The sequence below is a fragment of the Chrysochloris asiatica genome, unplaced genomic scaffold (assembly GCF_000296735.1).
Source record: "Chrysochloris asiatica unplaced genomic scaffold, ChrAsi1.0 scaffold00049, whole genome shotgun sequence".
Taxonomy (NCBI): Eukaryota; Metazoa; Chordata; class Mammalia; order Afrosoricida; family Chrysochloridae; genus Chrysochloris; species Chrysochloris asiatica.
Window position 1 is genome coordinate 17,720,661 of NW_006408567.1, and position 21,673 is coordinate 17,742,333.

Genomic DNA, 21,673 nt, shown 5'->3' on the forward strand with positions numbered 1-21,673 from the left:
AGGCATTGGCTCCAGGAATTGTTGGAATATAAATAAAAATGTTTCAACAAACTGATCAGGGCTGGAGATGCTCACTTGTCTATACCTAGAAATTTGGAAGATAGCTACCTGGCCAAAAGATTGGAAGAGATGCATATTTGTGCTCATTTCTAATAAAAGTGACTGAGTGGAATGCGGAAATCATTGAATAATATCATTAATATTACATGCAAGTAAAATTTGCTTAAGATAATTCAATAATGGTTGCAGCAGTTTATTGACAGCTGCCAGAAATTCAAGCTTGGTTCAGAAGAGGACATGGAATTGTGGGATATCATTGTTGATGTCAATTTGATTTTAGCTGAAAGCAGAGAATACCAGACAGATGTTTACTTGTGCTTTATTGACTTTACAAAAACATTTGACTGTGTGGCTCATAACAAACCATGGATAACTTTGTGAAGAATGTGTATTCCAGAACATACCATTGAGCTCATGAAGAATGTGTACATAGACAATGAGGCAGTCATTATAATAGAACAAGAGAATACTGAATGGCTACGGATAAGGAGAGGTGTATACCAGTGTTGTATACTTTCACCATGCTTATTAAATCTGTGTGCTGAGCAAGTAGTCAAAGAAGCTGGACTATATTAAAAAAAATCCGTGGCATCAGGATTGTAGGAAGGCTCATTAACAACCTGTAATACATTGATGACACAATCTTACTTGCTGAAAGTGAAAAGCACTTACAATATGGACGAGTATCAAAGATTACATCCTTCAGTATGGATTGTACCTCAGTTCAAAGAAAACAAAAATCCTCACCACTGATCCTATAAATGACATCATGATATACAGAGAAAAGATTGAAGTTGTCAAAGACTTCATTTTCCTTGGATCCACAATTAACACTTACGGAAGCAACAGTCAAGAAATCCAGCAAGGTATTACATTAGTCAAATCTGCTGTAAAAGTGTCAAAGAGTAAAGATGTCAGTTTCAGGACTAAAGTGCGCCTGATCCAAGCCATGGTGTTTTTAATTGCCTAATACACATATGATAAGGAGCTCTGGTTGCGTAGTGGTTACGAATCAGGCTGCGAACCTCAGAGTCAGCAGTTCAAAACTTCCAGCTGTCCCGCGGGAGAAAGATGAGGCTTTTTGCTCCCATAAAGATTTACAGCCTCAGAAACCCTGTACAGGGTCGCTATGAGTCAGAACCGACTCCATGGCACATAACAACAACAACAATACACATATGATTGTTAGACAGTGAGTAAGGAAGACTGTAGAAGAATTGATGCATTTGAATCATAGTGTATATGCAGAATATTAAAAGTACCGTGGACTGGCAAAAGAATAAATGATATCCAGCAACAACAACATACATATGTACATATGTATTTCTGTATACAGTGTATGTTGTTAGTTTCTGTGAAGTTGGCAACTGTATTAACAACAGAATGATACATTCCCTGGTTCTGTGCCATCCCAATAATTGTTGGTATGTTGAAGTCCATTCTTGTAATTGTATTGTCAATCCAATTCACTGTTTGCTTTACCAAATAATTGGATATCCTTCTCTGCCAATTTGTCTTTCCTGACGATGTATAACCAAGACCATTCTCAAAGCTAAGGAGCATTCCAGCTATACTTCCTTCATGAGTGGTTCTCTGGCAGTCTATGTTATATTCAATATTTGTTGCCAGCACCACAATTCAAATACATCAATTACTCTTTAGTCTTCCCTTTTCAGTGCCCAGCTTCCCATACAAATGAAGTGATTGAAAATAGCATGGCTTGGGTCAGGTACAGCTTATATGTTGTTGTTGTTAAGTGCCTTTGAGTTGGTTCTGACTCACAGTGATTCTGTGTAGAGTTTCCAAGGCTTTAAAAATCTTTGCAGGAGCAGAAAGCCTCATCTTTCTTCCACAGAGTGGTTGGCAGGCTCAAATCATAGAACCTGTGGCTCAGTACTTATTGTATTGAGGCACTATTGCGATACATAAAATTATGTATGGTGTGGCACTGTAGGAAAAGTATTGATCTTCTAATCATGAGGTCAATGGTTCAAATCCACCAATCACTCCTCAGAAACCCTATACAGGGTTGCTGAGTTGGAACGGACTCAATGGCACTTAATAACAACAATAATGTTGTACATAAGGTCACCATGAGTTAGAGAGAATTCGACTGCAACTCACAACAAAAACAGTAATTAGATTTTCTGTTTGAAGGACAATTTGCCTTCTTGTCTTCATGTGTACACTAGCTCTGCTTCTTGGAAATCTACAGAGTAGACTTCTGGGCAGTCAGCCCTTCTTCCTCTCTTATTAACCGAGAGCCTTGGCACATTTGCTCATAACTAGTACATCTTCACTAAGTGGTTTTCCTCCCTTCTTTCACTTTGCCCAGTTTGCTACGCAGTTCTTCCAGCAATTCTCTTTCTTCTGTAAGAAAATCTTAACAGAAACACTAGAGATGGAAGGAGAACCCATAGACTAAAAAGCTTAAAAAGAGATATTAACCAAACACAATTTGGCAATTTTATTTGGATCCTGATTAAGCAAAGGTTGTTAAAAAATAAAACCATAACGTTTATGAGAAAATTGGAGGTGTGAACGCATGCTAGATACTGTTTCTTAAGGAATTAATGTAAGTTATTTTAGGTGTTATCATGCTATTATAAAAATTCAAAACAACTGCTTTCAAGTCAATTTTGACTCATGACGACTTTACGTGTGTCAGAGCAGAAATGTACTATATAGGTTTTTTAAAGGCTGTAATCTTTTGTGGCGCCACTGGGTGGATTCAAGCTGCCAATCTTTCAGTTAGTAGTAGAGCACTTAACTGTACCACCCAGGACTCCAATGCTATTATTAAGTATGTTAAAAAAAAAAGAATGGCATAGTATTCAGCCATGAAAAAGGGCGGGCTATTCATAAAGGCATTGATATGGATAAATCTCAATGTAATAATGCTGAAGCCAGACAAAAAGAGAACATATATAAAAACACTCATAAATTGGAAACTACTCATGGTGATGGAAAGCAGAGTAGTGACTACATGGGCTGGGGGTAGCTGGCAGGTAGAGGAAGAATTGAGAAAGGAGCATGAAGAATCTTTCAGGAGTGATGGGTCTTTCACTATCTTCATTGTGGTGGCTTCATGGTGGCATACAGAGGCCAAATGAATGATTAAATTTCTACTTTATATATTATGTGTCAATTATTATACCTGTATAAAGCTGTTTGATGTGGCACTGCAGGATAATGCATTGGACTGCAAGGTCAGGTTAGACTGCAAGGTCAATGGTTTAGATCCACCAGCTGCTCCATGGAAACCTTATACAGGGTTGCTATGAGTCAGAACTGACTCAATGGCACTTAAGAAGAACAACAAAAGCTATCTGATGAAGATAAAAGACCATAGCCTTCAGGATGGGCTGCACCTCAATGTAAAGAAAACAAAAATCCTCACCACTGGACCAATAAATAGCATCATGGCAAATGGAGAAAAGATTGAAATTATCAAAGACTTCATTTTGCATGGATCAATCATCAACACTCATTCAAGCAGCAGTCAAGAAATCCAACAACATACCGCATTAGACAAGTCTGCTGCACAAGACCTTTTTAAAGTGTTCAAGAACAAAGATGTTAGTTTGAAGACTAAGGTGTGCCTGACCCAAGCCATGGTATTTTCAATAACCTCATATGCATGTGAAAGCTGGACAGTGAATAAGGAAAACTGTAGAAGAATTGATACATTTTGAGTTATGGTGTTGGAGGAGAATATTGAAAGTGCCATGGACTGCCAGAAGCATAAACAAATCTGTGTTGGAAGAGATATAACCAGAATGCTCTTTGGAAGCCAGGATGTCGAGACTTGGTCTGTCACACTTTAGACATATATCAGAAGGGACCAGTACCTGGAAAAGGGCATCATGCTTGAAAAGTGGAGGGTCAACGAAAAAGAGGAAGACCTCCAAATAGCTGGATTGGCACAGTGGCAGCAGCAATGGGCTCAAGTGTATCAACAATTGTGAGGTCGACGCAGGACCGGGCAGTGTTTCTTTCTGCTGTGCGTAAGGTGTCTATGAGTCGGTACTGACTTGATGGCACTTAACAACAACAACAACAAAGTTGTTTTTAGAAAAGGAAATACAGTGTATGTATAAGTTTGAGATACACCACTGAAATGGAGTGATAGGATGGTAGGTACCTACTTTCAAATAACAAGAGGACAGTTACTGAGTGTGGATGCTGAGGAAATAAGTTTGGCCATATGTTGATAATTACTTAAACTGAATGATGAGTCAGTCCACAGAGCTTAATCACAATACTCTTCTGTCTACTTTTGTCTAAGTTTTATGTTTTTCATACTCATGGTTGTGGTTGTATGCCACTGAGTTGGTTTTGACTCATAACGACTCGTAACAATAAACTCATAATGAGGTTATTGAAAACTCATAGGGTTTCTGAGCCTATAGATCCTTAGGGGAGCAGAAAGACTCATCTTTTTCCCACACAGCTGCTGATGAATTCAAACTGTTGACCTTGCTCTTTGTAGCCTAGCTCATAATCCATTACACTACCAGAGCTCACTAGCAATTATGCTTCTATACGTATACACACACACATATATGAGAGAACTTCACAAGGTTTGTGGAAAATGGGATGAAAAGATAATGAAAATTTCCCACAAACTTTTTAAAGTCCCCTCATATCTAAAGAGCATACTAGGGTCTCATGCTCATAAGGCACATTTGCTGAGCTGGGAAGAGCTGTCCACAGTTGCATAATTGTTGGGGGTAAATCTGGAAGTTCATCAATCAGAAACGCTATAGTGGGAGCTAGGTTGGCAGGGGGCCCAGCTCCGTGTGGCTGTCATCTAGCCTCTCGGTCAATTTACCCTCTATAAATAACAATCTATATGAATGCTTTACTATTTTAACGCACATTTGCCACAGCTGCTGAGCATGTTTGTTTACGTAGCTACAAACCCTTCTGTAAACACCACTATCTCAAAATTGCCCATGTGTCAGGAACATAAACGGCCCCCTTTAGAAATATATTTGTGAGATGAGACATGGCCAGCTCCCAGATGTCTGGGTGGCTGGTAGCAGACTTTTCCAAGGTTTGATTCATGTTCAAAAATAGAATCACATGACTGGAAGGTTCTTGAGAGGTCACCACAAACATCCTTCTGACTCCTGGTGGGGCCAAGGCAAGCCGTCCCTTTGATGGTCACAGGATGCATTGAGTGAAGAGGGCTCAGGGTCAACACCTGCAGACTTGCTTGCTGCCCTCAACGAGCTCACTCCTGTTTTCTAGAGAGGAACCCAACTGAACGCTGTGGTGGAGCAGGTTTGCTCCAGTGCAGCCTTAGTTCCTGAGTGCTGCCGTATCTGAAACATCAGTGGTGACTTTTGCTTTCTTCCCAGTTTTGGAGGTTGGAAGTCCACTTTCAGGGCACAGGTTCCCTCTCAGCTCTCGTTGCTTTCAGTGTCTGTAGCCCTGAAGTGAGTGAATCTTTCCAAAGGGAGGAGCATCTTTGTTCTGGTGATTACAGTGATACTTACTTCTGAGCATTCAGAGGTTTCCCCACCACTTTCTTAGAGAAAACTGGGTAGTTGCCAGCAAACAGAATTAAGACATTCACCCACATTTCTGAGAAAAGGCAATCATTACTAATTTTCACACCCTACATGATATGGGCTCATTAGCATAACAAAGAAAACCATAGAAAAATTGATGCATTTGTGTTATGGTGTGGAGGAGAATATTAAATGTATCATGGACTTCTGAAAGAACAAACCAATCTGTGTTGGAAGAAGTACAGCCAGAATGCTCCTTGGAACTCAGTATGGTCAGACTTCATGTCTCATACTTTGGACATATTATCAGGAGGGATTAATCCCCAGAGAAGGACTTCAAGCTTGGCAAAGTGCAAGGTCAGAGAAAAAGAGGAAGACCCACAACAAGATAGATTGGCACTGTGGCAGCAGTAATGGGCTCAAACATAACAACAATTGTGAGGTTGGTGCAGGACCGGGCAGTATTTAATTCTGTTGTGCATAGGGTCACTATGAGTTGGTACTGACTCAATGGCACCAAACAAAACGAATTTTCATGGAGTCCTGGTGTGGCGCTGTACCAGCCTCTCCTTGGAAACCCTATGAGTTGGAATCAACTTGACGGCACTTAGCAACAACAATAGCAACAACACTACTTTTCATGAAGTCCCAGAATGGTGCGCTGGCATGCTTGTTTCTTGGCGATCCTCACACATCTTCCCTGTGTTTTCGTGTGCTTATCTCTGACTGGCCTGTTACTTCTATCATTCAGAAGTGATGAGGTTTAGGACACACCCTACATGGACATGGGCATATTAATATAACAAGGAAACCCTATTTCCTAAAGGCATGCCACCCACAAGTATAGGATTCTAACATAGATGGTGGGGGGGACACAATTCAATTCATGACTATGATTCAATGCAGCACCACCAAGCGTGGCTGTGAGCATTCAGCAACTGAGGGGGAAGCATCCAGTCAGCCTATCACAGGACAATCTGGATCTCCAGGAAATACCATGTTGGCATCACAGTGTGCCAGCTACAAGACAAGAAGTACTGCCTCCACGTTGCAGCACAGGATTCATCCTGGTGTGGCACTGTACGATAAGCACCGGACTGCTAAAGGCAAGGTCGGTGGTTCAAACCCACCTGCAGCTCATTGGAAACCCTATAAAGGATCACCATGTGTTGCAACCAAATTGCTGGCACTTAACAACAACAACAATTGAGATCACTGAGAATAGGAGTATAAGGTCAAAGAAGATATTTTTGAATGAGGAACGGAAGCAGAAGAAACCCTGGTAAGTGCAGTGGATTATGAGCTGGGCTGCTAACTGCAAGGTCAGTCATTGAAACCTATCAGTCACTCCTGGGGAGAAAGATGAGACTTTCTGCTCCCATAAAGATCTACAGCCTTGGAAACCCTATACAGGGTCACTATGAGTTAGAACTGACTCCACTGTATCCAACCACCACCACCACCACCACACCAACAAAGCAAAGTGAAGCTGGGGTCAGCTTATTATTTTTGTAGCTCTTGATTTCTTATCCAGCACTCCAAAAAGCAATAGATGCTAATGGATTTGTTTTTCTCAGTGTGTATTTGGCCCATATTTATATCACAATCCCTGGGCTTTGATTTATCAAATCATTCCCCTACCCTGGGGGTATATTTAATGTCCATAAATCCTAATCATGCTTTCCACCTACAACGAAAAAGTATCCCATGGAATATTTAGAAATCAGATATACATGAATCCTAACAGGAAAGAATCAAGACACATGTCCAGCTTCCACTGAAGTCTCTAGAACATTCTGTAACATTTCTCCTTCCCCCAGCTTTCCAGAAATTAGAAAACTAATATTTTGAAAATTAGTCTAGTCAAGTTTCTGGTGAATAGACTGTGACTCATGGTAACCCCATGTGTCAGTACGGAACTGTACTCCAGTCAGTGTCTGATTTTCAGACTAGTTCACCAGGTCTTTCTTCTGAGGTACCCGTGGACGAACTCAAACCTCAAAACTTTCAGTCAGCAGTCAAGGCTATAACCATTTACACCACTTAAGGACTGCAAGAAAATTACTAGTGATGGTCTTTCCTCAGAAATGAGGGGGAACGTCTTGATTCTTTTTGCTGGCAACTACCCAATTTTCTCTATGGAAGTGGTGAGAAAGCTACTGAAAGCTCAGAGTCAAATATCACTGTTAATCATCAAAAAATTATGTTCCTCCCTTTGGAAAGCCTCACTTATTATAAGCTGTTATCAGAAAGACAGAGTCTGCTTCTAGGAGCATTCCAACTCAGGCACATCATGAAGATAGTTTGTTTATTTCATTTTATTTTATTTTTTATCTTGGGCTTTGGGTTGAGGGAACCTGATGCGCTTCTGCAATTTGAAGTTCAGATTAGAATCAGAAATCAGAGAGTACATTTCCAGTGGATTTTGCTTTTTGAGCTCAAAGATACAATGTTAACAAGCTTTGTCCGCTGCTCTTCCTCATATCCTATTGAGGGAGTTTACAGTGAGAATCTAATATAAAAACCACATTGAGAGTAATCAATTTATGTTACCAGAGCCTGTACGTCAGAAGCTACCACTAGGGGGACCCAGAGTCCCTGTGCTCAGTGAGGTTGAAGTTTCTGGCTAGTGTAAAAAAAAAAAAAAAAGATTATTAGTTGAATTTCCTCCCTGCTCTTGTGGAGTCCTGGTAATAGTTCTGCAGGATATGCTCTGGGCTGCTAATTGCAAGGTGGGTGGTTCAAACTCACCAGCTGCTTCTTGGAAACCTTATACAGGGTCACTGTGCGAACCAACTCAATGATACAACAGCTTGTGGCATAGACATTGGGCTGCTAATCACCAGACTGGCAGTTTAAACCCACCAGCTGCTCCATGGGAGAGAAAGATGAGGTTCTCTGCTCCCCCAAAGATTTATAGTCTTGGAAACCCTATATAGTGTCACTATGAATCAGGAGCAGCTTGATGGCACTGGGTTTTTTTGTTTGGTCTTTCTCCTTAGGAGTCCCTGCAAATAATTAATATACTCGCCTGCTAACTGAAAAGTTAGCGGTTGGAGTCCACCCAGAGTTGGACCCAGAATAAAAGCTCGTAGATCTACTTTCAAAAACTCAGCCATTGCAAAGCTGATGAAACACATTTCTACTCTGACATGCAGGGGGTTATCATGGGTCAGAATTTCCCCAACAATCCCTTCTTCTGCATTCTCTTTTATTGTTGTTTTTAAGTGCCATGGAATTGGTTCTGACTCACATTGACCCAGCATAGGGTTTCTGAGAAGCAGCTGATGAATTTGAACCGCCAACCTTGTGGTTAGCAGTCCAGTGCTTATCCTACAGCGCCACACCAGGACTCTGTTATCCTTTATACTCACATACAACTCTACCACAAAAAGCCAAAGCCCACTGCTGTTGATCAATTTCAATTCATTGTGACCCTAAAGGAGAGAGTAGAACTGCCCCATAGGGTTTGCAAGTCTGCAAATCCTTACAGAAATTGAACGCCACATCTTTCTCCTGAAGAGAAGCTGTTGGGTTCAAGCTGCTGACTTAGTAGTTGAGCACTTTAAACACTGCACCACCAGGGCTCCTTAACTGCCATAGAACTCCTAAACATTAGGGACAAGATACAACTAATCCTGCTAACTTCTGCAGCATGTATTCTGTATTTCACAACAATCATGTTCTTTAAAGCCCAGCTGATGAGGAACCCATTCTTTTTATTCCACAAGAAGGAGAGGATTTCTCTGAGCTCCATTTATAGTCTTTGACTCACGTTTTTATTGTTTGTTACATTTTTTAAACCTGATGCAAACGTTTATGCCACCGTAAAAGAAATGTGTTAGTAGTTATGGCCTTGCCTATTGACTGTAAGGAGGCAGGAATATAGAACCAGTGACTTTCATTTGAAAAGGAAGTCTAGGTTTCGGTGACTCGTTTATGTTGATGAAGAATTCGAGATTGGTTGTTGACTTTACATTTTCAGATTATATAAACTAATCTTGAGACTCAAGGTGAAGACCAGAAAGCACTAAAGGACAGATTATGTAACTAAATATAAAGACTCAGTGGTGGTTAGTTGATAGATCATTCTAAAGAAGGATTTTCATCTTCTGTGCGGGAGACCTGGATTCAGTTCCTGGACAATACACCTCATGTATAGCCACCTCCTGTCTGTCAGTGGAGGCTTGAGTGTTGCGTACGATGCTAAATGGGTTTCAGAAGAGCTTCCAGACTAAGAGGAAAGGTTTGGTGATCTACTTTCAGAAATAAGCTATGGAAAAATCTATGGATCACAACAGACCATCCACGACCCATGAGGATGCTGTGGGACTGAACAGTGTTTTCTTCTATAGTACATTGGGCCACCATGAGTCAGGGACCAACTTGACAGCAACTCATAACGACGTATTACATGATGTTAGCTCCCAGGGCAAATTTCTGCAACCCAGAAGAACAGCAAAACAATGAATTAGAGTTCAAGTTTATACGTATACCTACTTCTAGTTTAGGGAGCGCTGGTTGGCTGTAAGATATGTAGGTACTGGACTGCTAACTGCAAGGATGGCAGTTCAAACCCACCAATTGTGTCTTGGGAGAAGGATGAGAATTTCTGCTTCTGTAACGACTTACAGTCTTGGAAACCCTATACAGAGTCACTGAGTTGGAACCAACTCTATGGCACACAACAACTCTTAGTGTAAGTCAGGGTTTATGGCTCTCTTTTGTGGAATATTACAGGTTAACCTGGGCAAAACATGTTTTGCTGTTGAGAGAGTAGAAAATGTCAAGTTCAGATATGAGTGAATATCAATAATCAATGACTTCAATACAAACTATCTTTCCTAAAACCAATGGCTAGCTGTCACAGCAGAGAGGTCAATGGGTTATGATGAATGCGTCTTCAGTTTTCTTCGTTCCTACTAGACTTATTTATTGGAATGAAATGTAACGTGCATTTCTACAGACAGGAGCTCTGGTAGTGTGGTGGATTATAAGCTGGGTCAGCAGTTCAAATCTACTGGTTGCTCCGCAGAAGGAAAATGAGGCTTTCTGCTTTGGTAAAGATTTACAGCTCTGGAAACCCTATACAGGTTCACTATGAGTTAGAATAGACCCAATGGCAGACAACCACCATCATCACCATGTCTAATCGGAGGTTTAGCATGTAGAGCTTAGCAGATGGAGTGGCGAGAAATGCTAGGCACTCAATTGACATAAATGAAATGTAACATACAACATGCTATCGGTCTTGAGAATGGCTCCCAAAGTAAGGGTGGAATTGCATTTTTATTAAAGCAGTTTGTCAGACTTCCTTTGAAAGGCTTACCTTCTTCCTCTTGGCTTGATAATAAATAACAAGTATTTAGATTAGCAATGTTTTATAGCAAGTTTAAACATGCCTTAGAAACAGATCAAATTTCAATTTAAAAAATATTTGGAAATTTAAAATATACTAAATGGTAAACATACTAAATTTAAAACACACTAAAATATTGGAAATTTAAAATATACTAAGTGGTAAAAATTATACATAATTTTTATGTTCATTAATTTATTTTCCAGTGGGTATCTTAAAAGTTAAGTGGTTAGAATCTTGGCTGATATACTTAAGTTTATAGGACACATATTGTTATTGTTAAGTGCCTTCCAGTTGGTTCTGACTCATAGAGACCCTGTATAGGGTTTCTGAGGAGCAGCTGGTGGATTTGATCTAATGACCTTGTGGTTTACAGTCCAGTGCTGATCCTACAGTGCCACACCAGGAGTCCATAGGACGCATAGGTATGGCATTTCTGAAAGCAAAGGGATTGTGTCAATCAATAGTGGGTGAGAGTAAGTGTTTTCTATTTTACAGTAAATAAGAACATCATACCAGTTAGTTCATGCTTTAAAATGAACATCTCCCCCACAGATATCCCAACATGGAACAGGTCTTACCTGTAGCTTCTACCATTCCTTCTAGAATGACCACAATTTCCAGTTCCTCTTTGGGCAGCTGGGCTTTGGAGATCTCCCAGAAAGGACTCTGTTGGTTAATTTCATGGCTAATGATCAGTGGTGACACCAGAAACAGACGGTCATCCCCTGTGTAATAGCCTACGTTGATATCTGTTTGGTTCAAAGGGATGAACTCCCCTTCCGAGGTCTGTTTGGATTTGATCAACTTGGCTCTGATGGAAGCCTCCACGATGTGGGAATTCCTCAGGTCCCCTACCCGGAACATCAGGCACAGTTTCCCATCCCGCATAGAGATCACTGCATGGGTGGAAAAGACCAGGGTCTCTGCCCTCTTCTTGGGTTGAGATATTTTTACAAACATACATCCCACCATGAATGCATTGACAATGGATCCCAACACAGATTGGATTAAGAGGAGAATAATCCCCTCTGGGCACTTGTCTGTGATAACTCGGTAGCCATACCCGATGGTGGTTTCTGTCTCTATTGAGAATAAAAAAGCAGAGACGAACCCGTTGAGGTTGGTAACACAGGGAGTCCATGCGGGATCCTCTATGTGGTCCATATCTCCTCGGATATAAGCAATTAGCCACCAGATCATTCCAAAGAAGAGCCAAGTCACTGTGTAAACCATGACGAAAATCAATAGGTTGAATCTCCACTTGAGGTCCACCAAGGTGGTGAAGATATCTGTCAGGTAGCGATAAGTCTCCCTCACGTTGCCGTGATGAACATTGCACTTCCCGTCCTTTCTCACATACCTCTGGATTTTCCTTTTGGTCCGATCTCTGCTGATGTGTCTAGGTAGGTCATCTCGAGCTTGCTTAGGCAACTTTGGCTGGTGAATGGCCACAGGACTCTCCACATCCTGATCCATGGAGTCTCCCTCTAGGACATTAGCTGATGGGTTGAATAAAAGAAAAGAAAACCCAAATGTAATGCTGGCTTTTTCAGGGTCATGGAAATCATACATTTTTGTATATGGTGGTGAAATAAGGCACCATTTGTGTACCTACCAAAAGAAGTAAACCAGAAACAAAACCACTGCCCACTGAGTCACTTCTGACTCACATCAATTCCATGTGTGTCAAAGAAGGACTATGTTCAACTATGTTCAATGGCTCACTTTTCAGAAATAAATCACCAGACCTGTCTTCTGAGGCACATTTGGGTAGATCTGAACCACCAAACTTTCTGTTAAGCAGCCAAGAACTGAACTGTTTGCATCAGTCAGGGCCTTCTATTGACAAAGTAGATGCAGACTTTTAGATTGGGCATCATCCTGAGAGGGCTCTAGTTGATTTGGAATTGCCGTAACTATGATCAAGTTGGTGCAAATGCTTCACCAACCTTGCCTGCAGAACAGAGATTACTGCTGTGAAACTCTCTGTTGGCAAGTTCCACCACCTCAGCTCTTACTGTGGGGCGTTTCCCCATCTTTTCGAGAGGAGATATAATGGGAGAGGCAGTATGCTCTGGAGGAAATGAGGAATTTCAGTGTGCTCTGGAGGAAATGATTCAGAAAATCTTGGCTCTACCACTAAGGAGCTCTGGTAGCATAGTGGTTACAAATCGGGCTGCTAACCTCAAGGTTGGCAGTTTGAAACTACCAGCTGTTCACCGGGAGAAAGATGAGGCTTTCTGCTCCCGTATAAGATGTACAGCCTCAGAAACCCTGTGAGTCGACTCCATGGTACTTAACAACAACAACAACAACCACTAAGCAACTGGGCTCTTGGGCATGTCATCTAAATTCTCTGAGGTTTGGTTTCCTCATTTACAAAATGGCGGTCACAAAGCCCAACTCATAGGATTGTTAATACGGTTTAAAGAAACACCATATATCACAGTGTCTGGCAGGAAACAGTTATCGGGACTGTTGTTGTTAAAGAGCTGTTGAGTCAGTTCAGAGTCATAGTGATACTCTATAGGGCTTTCAAGGAACAACTGGAAGCATTGACCTGGAGGTTAGCAGTCCAGAGCTTATTCTGCAGTGCCACACCAGAATTCTGACATGAGGGAATAATAGGTGGAGTTTGTGTGTGTGTTTGTATGTGACTTTTTTCATACTTAGTGTAAGAGTTTTGAGTGAGCTTTATGAATTGCCAATTAAATGTTGTTTTTAACTATATTGTTGTTGTTGTTAAGTGCCGTCGAGTCGGTTCCGACCCATAGCGACCCTGAATAGGGTTTCCGAGGCTGTAAATCTTTACGGGAGCAGATAGCCTCATCTTTCTCCCGCGGAGCAGCTGGTAGTTTCGAACTGCTGACCTTCCGGTTCGCAGCCCGATTCGTAACCACTACGCTACCAGAGCTATATATATATATATATATATATATATATATATATATATATTTTATGCCAAGTTTTTTTTTTTTTTAAAGTAAAAGCATTGGAAAATATTTTCTTTTTGTGTGTTTATACATTTGCTTTGGATCCTATCTCAACATTTCGCATTTAACCTTTCTGATGACCTTCATGATTAGTACACTGGGACAATCATTACTTAATGATCAGGAAAGCTTCCTTGGAATCTGAGTACATAGGGAAATTTAGAACTGATCCTTCTATTAAACATATATAAACCACTGTAAGAAATCACTTGTTCAGACAATAATTGTAAAGCTTCCTACAAGTTTTATGAGCAGTTTCTGCCCCAAGGCTTTTATTCTGTGTCCTTTGATGCTGCCGTGATTTCCTGTATGGTATATTTTCTCCTCGGTTAAAGGAGAAGTGCAGACTGATGAGAAAACATCATGTATCTGAATAAGGAAATAGCTGGAGATGGGACCTGACTGGTACCAACTTAACTTAGAGATTGACCTTTCTCATGGTTGGTTAGTTTCTTTAAAAATCAATTCCATAGATTGGTTTTTATATTTCAGTACAAGAAATAAATATTTCTGGCCTGTAGAGTCTGCTGTTGTGTTGGACAGCTTTGATTTTTAGATCAACACCCTGAATAGCCCTTAATTTGTTAAGGAGCAACTTTGTTCTCGTTCCTTCTTCTTCTGAACAGACACAGGGGCAGGAGTTAGAGACAGGCAGCTGGGGTTGGGACCAGCTGGAGACAGGGAGGGTATCTGGAAGAGGCTCAAATTCAGTATCCCTGCTTACCGCCAGCACCTCCCACTCATAGGGGTATTTTTTGGGCTATGAAAGGTCATGACTGAGCTCCCTCTGCTAATTTTGCCTGGAGTGGGAGTTAATCTCTAAATGTGGTTTTATGTGGGACAACCTTTGGCTCAAGCTCCACAAGGTTGGAAGGTCTTGTTGGCAAGAACACCTCAAGGGTACAGGAAGCTGGCGTGCACCCTTGTCTTGACCACGGCAACGTAACCCTGCGCCCTGGGGTTGGTACTTAAGTGTCAGAAGAGAGTTCATCGGAATGTTGTTGTCTGGTACTATTGAGCCCATTCTGAGTCATGGAGACCTCATGTGTACAGAATAGAACGGCTACATGTGGTTTCCAAGGTTGTGGCCATTTGGAAGCAGATCACCAGGCCTAACTTCTGAGACTCTTCTGACTGGGTTTGAACCATCAATCTTTAGGTTGGTAGTTGAGGTAGTTGGTGGGCAGGAGTGAGTTTATCAGATTAATTTTTCCTTAACAGTCTTTAGTGATAATTTATACTTTAAAAATCTTATGGAGGACATCTGCAATCCCTACAGTTATTTCCCCATTTCTGGAAAAGTGCTAACTGTAGCCATTTTCCCTGAACCTGAATGTTTAGAAGGATAAAGAGTGAGTTAAGTGTTCTGGGCTTTGTGGGGGAGACTGTCAGTGGTTCCGGATCCCCCAAAGCCATTTCCTAGTTCCTAGGAAATGTGACTAGACCACATTTGCAGCCTTCTTTTTTTCTTTTATTTTGTTTAGGGGTGTCTGGTCCAAGACCTTAAACAGGGATGTGGCCCCCATCTTATGTCCTTTCCACCCTCTGGAAATGGATAATGAAGGTGGAGGGGGGAGTGGGGGGAGTTGGTACTGTAGTCATGAGATAGAAGAACTCGGCAGAGACTAGAAGCAAAAAAAAAAAAAATGTTGTTTGAGCCATTATATATTTGGGTATCTGTTATCAAATCCAGCCTTTGACACTTACAAGCAGAGGCGTTATCAGGAGGACTAATTAAAGGCAAGAGCAGGGAGTGTTAAAGATGAAGTATTTGAAAGTTGAAGATGAAGTTATTTAAGTTTGGTACTTGGGGTTAATTGAACTTGTACTTGTCTTTGATGATGGAGAGGAAATGTAAGTGCATATGGTATTTACGTAAACATTGAAAATAAAAAATGGTAGCAAGCAGAGAAAATCAGCCCAATGAGTGGTCTCAGCTGAGTGATGCCCTAAAGACGAGGCTGTAGATGCAGGCAAGATATAGCCACAGGGAGATGGGCAGGAAAAACAGTCTTCAGGGGGACAGAGGCTGCGAGGAGGAACAGACACAGATTTAAGAGAAATCAAATAAACCAATGAAATATGTGAATGGTGCATAGTTAAAACCCAAAACCAAACCGGTTGCAGTTAAGTGGATTTGGACTCATAGCAATCTCATGTGTGTCAGAGTAGAAATGTGCTCCATAGAATTTTCAATGACTGGTCTTTCAGAAACAGATTTCCAGGCATTTTTTCTGAGGTGGGCTCAAACCACCACCCTTTTGGTTAGCAGCTAAGTGTGTTAACCATTTGCAGCACCCAGAATCTCTGGTTGGAGAGTGGATGTGGTGGTGGCGGTGGTCGTGTGCCACGGAGTCAATTCCGATTCATAGCGACCCTGTAAAGGGTTTCTGAGGTTGTAAAAAGGAGAAAAAAAGCCTCATCTTTCTCCTGTGAAGAGCGTAGCTTGTAATCCACTATTCTACCATGGCTCCTTCTTTGGAGACTGGAAGAAGGTTAGGTAGGAGCCTTACGGGGTAAGGAGTCCAATGAGGAGGAAAGAATGTGGAGTTGGTAGGGTTTGGGGTATGGATATAAGGGAAGGGGCAGAGCCCTGTGGCTGTGACCAGAACATCACTGGATAAGGGAGAATGGGCCATCATTCCAGGTCTGAGATAGTACTTCAGAGAGGCATGCATGCAAACATTTGCAAGGAAAACACAGAAGGGAATGTTAATGATGGCTTTTAAGGTTTCTTTCTTTCTTAGAATCCCAGGTGTGAATGTGAGGGAGTGATCTGTATTGTGGCTCAGGAGGGCACACACAGCTGCAGTTAGGAAAGCAGACACTTGCCCTGGCATTCCTGTTCAACTGAACACATAAACACCTTGCCATCACCCTGCCCTACCCGGCCTGTTCAGGAAGAGGCTGTAGCTTTGGCCCTGTTGGTGCGGCCAGGCCGAGTCAGGGAGCTTGGTGGACAAGAGATAATGTAAAGGAATCTCCTTGCTGACTGTATTCTGCAAAAGGATGGGAGGGAGGTCTCTGAGGATGGTTTCCATGGGAGTCCCTGCATGGTGCAAATGGTCAACGTGCTTAACTGCTGACTGAAAGAGTGGAGGTTCGAGTTCACAAAGAGGCACTTCAGAAGAGAGGCCTGGTGGTCTACTTCCAAACAATCAGCCACTGAGAACCCTAAGGGGGTACAGTTTTCTGACATACGAAGTCTCAGTTGAGTAGAAGTCCACAGACAATGTGTGTCTTGTTACTTGGGAGCTGCTTCCCTGGGTGTCTTAATTCTCTAGAGCTGCTATAACAGAAATACCACCAGTGGGTTCCATTAACAACTAGAAATTTATTCTCTCACAGTTTGATGTTGTTAAGTGCCGTTGAGTTGGTTCTGGCCCATAGTGACCCTGTGTAGGGTTTCTGAGTCTGGTGGGTTTGAATCATCAACCTTGCAGCTAGCAGTACAGTGCTTATCCTACAGCTCCACACCAGGTCTCACAGTTTAGGAGGTTGGAAGTCCAAATTTAGGGTTCTGGCTCTAGGGAAAGGCTTTATCTTTCTGTCTTGTCTCTTTTAGCTTTTGCTCCTGGATGATCTTCATGTGTTCTAGCATCTGTCTTCTCCTGGACCCAGGAAGTTCTCAGTGTAGGGTCTAAGGGACACTCTCCTCTCCTCCTGGCCCCTCCTCCTCTGCTCTCTTCCCTCTCCTTTCATCTCTTGTAAGATCAAAGGTGGTGTAAGTCATACCCCAAGGGAACTCCCCTTACAAAAGATCAGGACTGTGACTGTGTTGTAGCCCACCCAAATCCCCTTACAACAGATTGGCTGTTAATGTCACATCAAATCATAGAGGAAGATTATATCTTTACATAACTGCCAAATGATACTATTACCCAACTGCCAAACCACTGAGAATCATGGTCCACCCAAGTTGACACATATTTTCGGGGGACACATTTCAATCCACGGCATTGCATTTTTGTCCTAGAGTAAATGTAGACCTGCTTGAAAAAATTAGTTCTCTGTTAATTTTTATCTATCTATATCAGTTTCTCTCATCCTCTTGTTTTCTTTCTCTTCCCTTTAGAAAGATGATCAATTTGCATAGTGATGATAGTATTTTCAATAACCTCATACATATGTGAAAGCTGGACAGTGAATAAGGAAGACCGTGAGAAAAATTGATACTTTTGAGCTATGGTGTTGGAGGAGAATATTGAAAGTGCTGTGGGCTGCCAAAAGAACCAACAGATCTGTGTTAGAAGAAGTACACCCAGAATGCTCCTTGGAGACCAGGATGGCCAAACTTCGTCTCTTATACTTCGGACATATTGTTAGGAGGGACTAGTCACTGGAGAAGGATACCATGTTTGGTAAGGTGGAGGGACAGAGAAAGAGAGGAAGACCCCCAGAGAGATGGATTGGCAGAGTGGCAGAATTAATGGGCTCAACTGTGGCAACAATTGTGAGGTTGGCCCAGGACCGGGCAGTGTTTCGTTCTGTTGTGCATAGGGTAGCTCTGGGTCGATACAACAACAGTGATGATGAAAAATAACCTCATGTTAAAATTTAAACAGAAAGAAATGATTGGAGCCATTAGCAGGAAAGAGCCTTGAATCCTGGGTATAGTGTTGTGGTATTTTGGGTTAATTTTTTTTTTTTTTTCCTCAGGGAAGGTTGATGAGGTGGGGCTGGACAATTGAGGATGCTTTCCCCTCAAACATCTTGTACTTAAAATTATATATGAATTTGATAGGTGAGTCTTCTAGTATCTAAGAAAATGCTACAAAAGCATATTGAGAAATTTTAATGCAATAGGAAACCTTAAGTGAAATAAAAACAGGGTATAGGCTAGGCTGTAGACTCTCCAGTGCAGGTGTCGAAAGATTGGAAGGAAACACCCTAAATGTTAACAGGGTGGCTCTGGGTGGTGGACCTCTGGGTGCCTTTGATTTTCCTCTTAAAATTACTGACATTTCCAAATTTTCTGAAATGATTTTATATCACCTTTATAATCAGGGAAAGAAAACTAGAAAATTTCAAACAAACCTTTGAGACACTGTTTTGAATTCTGATGTGAGGCATTTTTCATACAAAGGAAGTCAGGATGATCAGACTTCATCTCTCATACTTTGGACATATTATCAGGAGGGACCAGTCCCTGGAGAAGGGTATCATGCTTGGTAAAGTGGAGGGTTAGTGAAAAGGTGAAGACCCCCAGTGAGATGAATTGGTACAGTGGCAGCAGCAATGTGCTCAAGCATAGCAATGATTGGGAGATTGGCACAGGACTTGGCAGTGTTTCATTCTGTTATGCATAAGGTTGCTCTGAGGAGGTACCGACTTTATGGTACCTAACAACAACAATAATACGTTATTAATTGAACTGTAACCCCGCTTCCCCCCAAAATGTGTATTAGAATCCTAACCCTTAATCTAATCCTAATCTAATGTAATGCAATCACTGTAATGTAACACAATCACTTTACATCTAGTGCAATATAATTTTTTTTTTTTTTTAAAGTTTTTATTGTGAACTGAAAGAAATTTTACAGGGCAGATCATCAGTTCTACATTAAACAAATCATACTCTTTGTTTCATTACAATGGTTATAATCCCCTCCATGTAGCATCAGTTAAAAGTATTTCTCTCTATTCACTTTAGCTCTTTTCCTTTCTTTTTTTGAAACACTCATACATATATAATAATTTACACTACCAAAGGGCACATTCTGCAAGTCTGCCTCCTGGCCGCCAGCTCTCAGTCCCTCTCTTTCTACGAATCTAGAGTCTTCAGCTGCTCCTTCTTTCCATGTCCCTATCTCTGCCTCCATCTCTGGTGTTGCTGCTACTCTGGATAAGATAGTGCAACGTAATTTTAGTTACATAAAGAGCAGATTAGACACAGCAACACATGTAAATACATTCTCAAGGGTGACAGATACCTGTGAGGACTGTCTTGAAACCAAGAGACAAGGAACTAAGTGACCACCTACAAGGAATTACTCAACATGGCCAACACTCCAATTTAGAGTTTTAGTTGCTAGACCTGTGAAAAAATTCATTTCTGTTCTTTAAAGTCACCCACTTGTGATGTTTGTGATACAGCAGTCCTAGGAAATGGAGACACCTCCCTGAATTAAAGGAATGTTGTAACTTTGCTGTAGCATGCTTTGATAGAGTGTAATTTCAGATGCAGGGCATCTTACAGGTGATGTCTATAACTGAGCTCTGAAAGTACTTCACTATGAAGGGATTTTTTCTGGTTAGAAGGAACAAAGTTAAAACAATGTGAAGAGAGAGATAAGGGGAAGAGGCATTGAGAAGGTTTCAGCACAACCACTCCTAAATCTGTCTTGGGTGGAGAACAGGATGCATTTGTTCCAAGAAGGGATGAATATGTGTGTCCTCATGGATACAGGCTGGGATGACGGAGTATTTGAGAAGTGGTACAGAATGTTGAGAAGGGATGAAGGCTTGAGACAGCTTTGTTTGGGATGATGGAGATTTTGTGCTCCTGGAATACGGTATGCATGGGGGAAATGGAGGGAGATTAGGACAGAGAGGAGGGTGAGGATTGGTTTCAAGTTGGGGAATGATAAAACTGAATATTGTATGTGTTTTGGAAAGACTTCTCTGGTGGGTCATGGTATAGAATAGAGATTAGATGCAGGGGTTAGCCAGCTTTCTATAAAGAGATAATAGTCAATACTTTAGCCTTTGCAGGTAACATAGGTCTTTTGCATATTCTTTTATTTTTTGGTATTTTTTGAAAACTCAAAGAATGTAAAACAAACTGGCAAAATGATTCTGAGCTCTTAACTCACAGACAGTTTAGAAAAAGCCTGAAGAAAAGCATCTAAATGTAAAAATAAATAAATAAATAAATAAAAATAAAACAACAGAAGGACTAGAAGAAGATGTAAATTTTTAAAAATAATTCTCAATGTTGAGAAGGCCTTTAAAAAAACATGATATGAATCCAGAAATTATTTCAAGGGATGGATAACTCTGACAATATAAAAAATTTAAATGTTTGTGGGAAAAAAAAACAAAACTAGAAAAAAGAATGTCAGCATAGATGATATTTTAATCCTTGATTTAAAAAAGCAGTTAAGTACCCCAACAGAAAAATAGTTAGAAGAAATGAATAAAGGATTCATAACAAAAGAAACACATGTGGCTATTAAACTGACGAAAGACTGTTTAACCATAGCAAAGAATACACACAGTTCTATGGAAATATATACATATATTTCATATATTTAGATGTATATATACATACATATGTATATATACGGAAATGAAACAAGGAATCATTCTTTACCCTATAATTGGCAAAATTAAAAAAGGAAAAGAAAGGAAAAAAGCTGTATGCGGAGCATGTGTATTAGGAGAATGAGGGAAACTGAGAATTCCATGTATTATTGAATATGTAAAATAGTACAGTCTTTCGGGAGTGAACGGTGATGGTATCTTATAAAAGAGTGTATGCCTTGGATTGGACATTTGTTCTTAAGCGATACATTCACAAACATTTACAAATTGTATGTATAGGGATATACTGTTGTTGTTGTTAAGTGCCAAGTCAGTTCTAACTCACAGTGATCCTGTATAGGGTTTCCGAGAAGCAGTTGGTGAGTTTAAACTGCTCCCTTGTGGTTGAAACCTAGTGCTTCTCCTACAGCACTACATCAGGATTCCCTGTTTATAATAGTGAAACATTAGAAAAAACATAAATGTCTATGGAC

The 21,673-nt window shown here is 40.9% G+C and overlaps 1 protein-coding gene across 1 annotated transcript in view; it reads right to left on the minus strand.

Annotated features, from left to right (window-relative positions):
* Positions 1-21,673, minus strand: part of KCNJ6 (potassium inwardly-rectifying channel, subfamily J, member 6) — a 489,304-nt gene that overhangs the window by 158,812 nt on the left and 308,819 nt on the right. The window contains exon 3 of the mRNA XM_006862573.1: positions 11,520-12,440. Coding sequence (XP_006862635.1) covers positions 11,520-12,440 — 921 coding nt within the window. The remainder of the gene's footprint in view (positions 1-11,519; positions 12,441-21,673) is intronic.